The sequence below is a fragment of the Echinops telfairi genome, unplaced genomic scaffold, assembly GCF_000313985.2.
Source record: "Echinops telfairi isolate 266 unplaced genomic scaffold, ASM31398v2 ScPeMD7_5805;HRSCAF=6673, whole genome shotgun sequence".
NCBI classification, from domain to species: domain Eukaryota; kingdom Metazoa; phylum Chordata; class Mammalia; order Afrosoricida; family Tenrecidae; genus Echinops; species Echinops telfairi.
Window position 1 is genome coordinate 2,469,695 of NW_022109704.1, and position 6,966 is coordinate 2,476,660.

At 40.8% G+C, this 6,966-nt stretch overlaps 1 protein-coding gene across 4 annotated transcripts in view; it reads left to right on the plus strand.

Annotated features, from left to right (window-relative positions):
• Positions 1-424: 424 nt before the first annotated feature.
• The window catches only part of ARNT (aryl hydrocarbon receptor nuclear translocator), a 90,663-nt gene continuing 84,121 nt past the window's right edge, over positions 425-6,966 (plus strand). For all 4 annotated transcript variants that reach the window (XM_045295655.1, XM_045295656.1, XM_045295657.1 and 1 more), the window contains exon 1: positions 425-501. In XM_045295655.1, the coding sequence (XP_045151590.1) occupies positions 477-501 (25 nt within the window). In that variant the 5' untranslated portion in view covers positions 425-476. The remainder of the gene's footprint in view (positions 502-6,966) is intronic.

Here is a 6,966-nt window from a genome sequence, read left to right on the forward strand (position 1 = left end):
AAATCGTCTGAAGAGAGCCCAGCCGGGCGAATTCTTCATCACCAGACCCTCCGAAGCTTGACTAGTAAAATCCCCATCTTTAATTATTTTTTTCACTGACGTCACTTGGTCATTGACCTCTGACGCAAAGGAGGCGGGGCGAAAGGAGACAGCTGGAGTTCTTCCTCCCCCTTCCTCCACTGGACCAGCTGGAGCCCTCACGGGCCCAGCCCCTGGCTGACTCGGCGTTCCTATTGGTCAGCCACCCCAAACAGCCCAGGAGCTGGCCCTACCCCCTTAGGGGGCGGAGCCTCTCCGGCGTAGGGGCGGGGGTTGAGGTGGGTTGCTGCGGCCGCCATCTTGGATTCCGCGGTAGCGGTGGCCGCGGCAGGGCTCCGCGCCTGAAGAGTGGCCCCTCCGCTTCCCCCCACCCTAACCCGGTGGCGGCGGCTCCTCCTCCGAAGGGGGTTGGCGCGGTGGCGGTGGCATCCACGGCCATGGCGGCGACTGCTGCTAACCCTGGTGAGGAGACTGGGACTTGGGGGGGCTGCTTCCCAAGGGGGAGGGGCTGAAGCGGCTGGCAACTGAGGAGACCGGGGTTGAGGGGCTTTGGCTGGTGCTGAGGGCGCTGGACTGGCAGGGCGGCTGGACACTGGGGGAGGGGAGTGACCCAGGGCAGAGGCCCGACCCTAGGGAGCGGCGGGGTGGTGGGATCGGGCGGGCGGCTGGGAGCTGGGGGTTCTGAGTCGCGGGCTCTGTCGGAGCGGCGGCCCGGGCGGCGCTCTGGTGTGCGCTGTGGTCCTCTCTTAACCCTGCTTGCTGCCAACTCTCTGGGCTGCCTGGCTCGGTTTACTTTGAGTGTAAGGTTTGGGGTCATAAATAACTGGACCACGTTGCTGTTTACCTGAGGTGCGACTTCCCAAACAGCTAGAGTTTGGGTGTTTAATTTAAAATGTAAGATTCTCTAGATTCCGCCGGCAGCCTCCGGGCTCTATTTTGAAAGTTGGTTTATGTATTACGAGGTGCCACGAGTGTTTGTCTCTAGTAGCCGAGTGCAGAGATTTGTGTAATGGTTTTAGTGTCGGACAAGGTGTGCCAACAGCCAGTGTCATGAACCGCGCTCGGGTTTACATCTTGCTAGGTGTGGGTCCAGGCAGTTGCCATTCTTTCAGAAGTGTTTGGGCCCATGCCGGTTTTTCAGTGAACATCATTTCAAAAGGGGGAGCCTGGGCATTTAAAAAAGAAACACTGGTAGTCATATCCGAGAGATGGAGGAGGGTGTAGTGGAGATCCAGGGAGATGAGAATGAGCCCTTGTGGCTCAGTGGTTGAACGCTGGGCTGCTAACGGAAAGGTTGATGGTTCTAACCCCATCTGAGGAAGAATGATGGAGCAGTCTGCGGCAGTCAAGATTAGGGCCTAGAAAACCCGGTGAGTCCTATCCAACTAGGAAGCTGTGTCTGAATTGACTAGGGAGCAGTTATTTTCAGTTGTTTTTTTTAAGAGCCCTCCCCTGCTAATCAGAAGGTGAAAGTTGGCTATTTGAATCCCCCAGCTGCTCCAGGGGAGAAAAGACTTGGCTCCTTAAAGATCACCACCTAGGAAACCGTTTGGAACAGTTCTACCCTGTTGATATGAGTCAGGATCCGCTTGAGGGCACAACACAACTGCCGGGAGATGAGGCCTTCAAATTCACATGGTACTTCTCCCTAGAAAGTATTTCATCACTGCCATCGTATCAGTGGATACAAGAAGGAAGAAAATGTTCCAAAGTTAATTGTGATAATTGCTCAACCCTTCTTAATAAGATTTAACTATTGAATTGTATGATGTGTTAATTATAGCTCAATAAAACTAATTAAAAAATCCCTCACTGCTATCGAGTCGATTCCAACTCACAGTGACTCTCTGTAGGACAGGATAGAACTGCCCCAGTGGGTTTCTGAGATTAACTCTTTAAGGAAGTAGAAGGCCTCGTTTTTCTCCCTTGGAGGGTCAGGTGCAGTTAGCAGCCTCACACATAACCACTGCTTACTTAGCTTGTTGACCTTGGTCATCCTCTTGCAAACTAAAATTAAAGTCCATGTTTTTGATAACCTTAAAAAAGGGGGGGGGACAGATGTTTGCTTTGTGTGTGTGTGGTGTGTGTGTGTAGAAATTCCTTGAAAATACAGCAATGAGGGATTCACTGCTGTACCCTACATTAAGATGATTTTTTTTTCATCTGAGAGGCAGTACCCAGAGTTTGATACCAAAATTGTTGAATCGCTGTGAAATTAACTCTCTTCTATGTTTTGGTAAGAAAGGATTAATTTGTCACATGTAGATACCATATTTTTATCTTTTAAATTTTTTGTGAAGGAAAAGAAGATAAAGTGAATGGCTAAAATTCTATCGCTGGAAGTGCCAAGTGATGGAATAAAACCAAACCAAACTAAACCAAAACCAAACCAAACCAAACCAATCCAAACCAATCCAAACCAAACCCATTCTGACTCAGAGCGCCCCCTATCAGACAGTAGAACAATCCCATAGAATTTTTAAGGCTGTAATATTTATGGGAACAGACTGCCATGTCTTCCTCCCTAGTCAAGTTGTAGAGCATTTACTCTTATTAAGAAGTGGCCTGGGTAAACAAGTTTTAGTGCAGAAGTCAGAAGCTTTTTTCCAGCTGTGTGGGTGGAGTTGTTTTATTTGTTTTTTTCAAAACAATAGCAACCAGAAGGATTTCTTGACTACATTTTCTTCTTTTTTCCTTTAAAATTTTTTTTTATTATTAAATAATTATTTTATTAGGGGCTCATAAAAACTCATCACAATCTGTTCATACGTCATTTGTGTCCAGCACATTAGTACATATGTTGACTTCGTTATGCTCACAACAGAGCCCTTGGTGTCAGCTCATTTTTTCCCCTCCTTCCCCGCTCCCCCCTCCCCCCTGGTAATTTATAAATTATTATTATTTTATCATATCTTGACTACATTTTCATTAGCTAATCAATACCAGGCTAAATTTGTAAGCAGGAAATAGCTTTTATCTGTGCAGAATCATTGCTAATAAAACAGTCAATTTTATTGTCCTTTACCTGTTTTTGCAAAAATTCATGTTCTTTTTTGATGTTGAAAAATTTTGCTCTTTTCTAAGTTATTGATCCACATTTAAGACATGATAATTAAATAATGAAATATATCTTCTTTCTATGTATCTCCCTTTGCCTCCTTATGTCAGAAGGAAGAGATGTCTTTTGTGACATGAATGGAGGGATACAGGATAGAAATGTACTGTGCTCAGTGAAATGAAAGTAAATGGTTTGCAGGTCGAAATTCTTTTCTGTATAGTCAAATTTTCGTTCTTAATGCCGTTTTAGGGACCAAGAACATCATACCCATTTCTCTGATTTTTCTTTCTGATTTGCCTTTGTTTTCTTCTGCTGGAGTGCTGCTCCATGTCCCCTTGCCCTTCTTGTTAGTGGTGTCTCCACATAAGTCTGCAAAGGATCTTTGAATTAATATTTCATTCTTTTCTCAATACCTCATTTAAAAACAACCCTTAGCATTAGTAACTGTGCTTGATTATATTAATTGCAATTTCAAGGAACCTGACTTTTCTGCATGTTTCGCTGTTTTAACATGGTGCTGGTTTAGAAAAACTAAGTACTGCTGTGCTTTCTTTCTACTCTTGAGGTGAAGTAAGCGTTCCAATGTAATGAATTTTTTTTCATTGTATGGATTTATTTTTAGTCTTATCAGTCTTCACTAATTCTACTTTTTAGTGGCAAGCAGAGGAGGGTGGCTAGGTGGTCCATGAAATCTTGTGCTCTCATTTCTATTCATTCTTGCTATTAAAAGGAACACTTGTAGTTGAATATATGATTTATTTTTATTTTTTTGTTCTTAATTTTAATTTTAACCAGTGAATTATTAATTATTAATTCACTGGTTAAAAGACTCTGAAAAGAGATTAGATACTTTATTTACAGTTTGTTATTTAAACCAGAGAAGTAAATGAGTTTGTAATGTGTAGATTTTCCCTCCTGTGATTCTGGTATTCCTATCTGCAAAGATTAATTTTGGACTTTTAGTTATAATTTATTGTGGTTGGAGAATGTGCAGCAGAAAACCAATGAAGGAATACTGTTTAGACTTGTTTTGTGAGGCTGACATTTAGGGGAAATTTTTTTCTATGTAATTTTTGCCTTTGTTAATTGTGGTTATAAAAACATCAATTAACAAAATTCTTACCCATTACTTTTATTTACATTTTAAAATTGGAAAATAGGAGTGTGTACAGATGAACATTTAATTCCTCTCAATTTCTCCCCTTTTGATACTAATCCCTTTCTAAAATACCTTGCTTATATTCAAGAACTCAAAGAATGATAAAATCTTAGAAATTTAATGTCAAGGTAACTTTTATTTGTTGTATAACATTGTACAGGCCTTTAAAAATGTTCAAAAATAGTCTACTAATTCAGCAGTTGAAATCAATTAGCATTATAAAAATGAACCAGACCATGCTTTTCTTTTTTTTTTCCAGACCATACTTTTCATCTATAATTTTTTCCTTTTCCTTTTTTTCAATGTAGTAAAAATTGTGGCGCTACCAGAACTGATTGTGATGATGTATTTACAACTCTTTTGAAAAGTGGCTTAGGTATGGAAGTGTATGATATGTGAATACTATATCAAGAAAACTACAAAAAAAAATGACCTATGGTTATCATGGGGAAGAGGAAACATTGTTGCCCAGGGGGCATTAAGCTTATGTTTATGGTGGTGGAATAAATTGGAAAATGGTGAATATAATCAGTGGCACTAAATTTTACATGTCAAAGTTGTTGAATTGGACTATTGTTGTGTATATTTTTGACAATTGAAAAATACATGAGTAACAATGAGTATAAGAAAGAAGAAAGTGTTTTAAAATTGATTGTGGTGATAATTGTACAACTTTTCTTGATATGATTGAATTATTGAATTGTATGATGTGGATGAAGTGCCAATGAAACTGTTAAAAAAACATATCGGTAAAAAGGGTGGAGGTATGTCTTAACTTTTACCTTTTGACAGTCAGCCTTGGACTGATGCTGATGGTGATACTCCTTCCCTTGTGAAGTTAGATGAGCAAGTCCACCCCCCCCAATCCACCATTTTTATAAATTGTACAGTAAAAGAACCCATTTCAGCCTTTTGTGAAGCCCAAGATCAGGGTGTTTGACCCACTTGGTAGACCCTGCTTGTAGAGCCATCTGTTTGAAGAATGCTGCCTACCTAATAAGTCATGGTGATTTCAGTAAGTAGGCATCAGTGAGTGTTAGTGCTGGAATCAAGACAGCCATTTTCATTTTATATGTTAGGAAACATCCAGAGAAAGGAATGGTCATATTTATTAAACTTTACTAAGTTTCTACTCTCAAAACTCACTGCCATTGATTCAATTTTGATTCACAATGACGCTATAGGGCAGGGTAGACCTGTTCCTTTGAGTTTCCAAGAATGAAACTCTTTATGGGAGTAGAAAGCTCCATCTTTCTCTCGAGGAACAGCTAGTGGTTAGCAGTCTTAACACATACTGTAACCACTATACCACCAGAGCTCCCAGCATGGAATAGAAGTTCCAAAGAGCAGAGCCTTTACCCTTTTTTTTTTCATTATACCCCAGTACTACAATGATGCCTAGCATTTGGAACTAGAGGTCTATAAATAAATCGTTGCATAAGTGAATATGAAAGTAAAAACCCAGCATTAAAAGTTCATATCTTTACTCATTGTCAATGTGAAAGTACCTTTCAAAGGGCAGCACTAATTAAACCATTAACCACATGGATTATTTATAAAAGTTATGGCAATTTTGTTAGTTGCCCTCGAGTTGGCTCTGTCTAATGGCAACTCCATGAACAGAATAAAACAATGCCCGGTCCTGCATCGTCCCCTGATTGCTGGCATCACAATAATGTTGAGTCCATTACTGTGGCTTACTTACCAAGGACCTCCTCTCCTAAGTTCTCTACTTCACCAAACATGATGTCGTGCTCTACAGTGGATCCTTTGGGATAATGTGTCCAAGGCAAGCAAGCTGGATGATGTTTTATTGTTATTCATACAGGATTTTTATTGACTTAATTATTTTTTTTTTAAGAACAATTTTCATTTTATTTCCTTTCAGGTTTTTCTTCAGCATCTGATCTTTACATAGGCTCTTGAGAAGGTCTTTGGCAGCACCTGGAGGTCTAAATTGGGGTGGGTGGCACAACTCACACAATACTGTAGTTTCACCTACAGTTTGGAAAGCACATATGCATTGAAGGCATTGCTCTGGAAATGTCTCTTGCTGTGTTTCTTATTCCGAACTTCTTAATGGCCTTGTCTTTGGGTGCAGTTTGTGCAGCGAATGGGCTGCACATAGCTGTGGCTTTTCTTGGCATGACCGTTTATTATACCCTTTCTTGGTCGTCTTGGCTGGGGGACGCAAGAGAAAGCATTGACTAAAATTTTGAAAATAGATTGCCATACCTTTCCTTCTAGTCTGCCTTAGTCTAGAAACGCCACTGAAATCTATCTACCGTGGGTGACTTTGCTGGTATTTAAAAACATTGATGGCAAGCTTTGAGTATCATAGCAACAGTGTGACAAACTGATAAGACAGGTGGTGGATGATAATAGCTACCATTTAACTAATGTTTGCCAGATAATGTTCTGTTTGTATTATCTCACTGTGTTAGAGAACCCTGTCTAACAATAAACTATCTCATTCACTTAATTCTCATTTATATGATTTAATATTCACAAGTCTTATGAAATGGGTATTTTTTTAATTAAACATTTTATTGGGGGGTCATGCAACTCTTATCATAATCCATATATAGATATCAGTTGTGTAAAGCACATTTGTACCCTTGTTGCCCTCATCATTCTCAAAACATTTGCTCTCTACTTAAGCCCCTGGCATCAGCTCCTCTTTTCCCCCCTCCCTCCCCGCTCCCCCTTC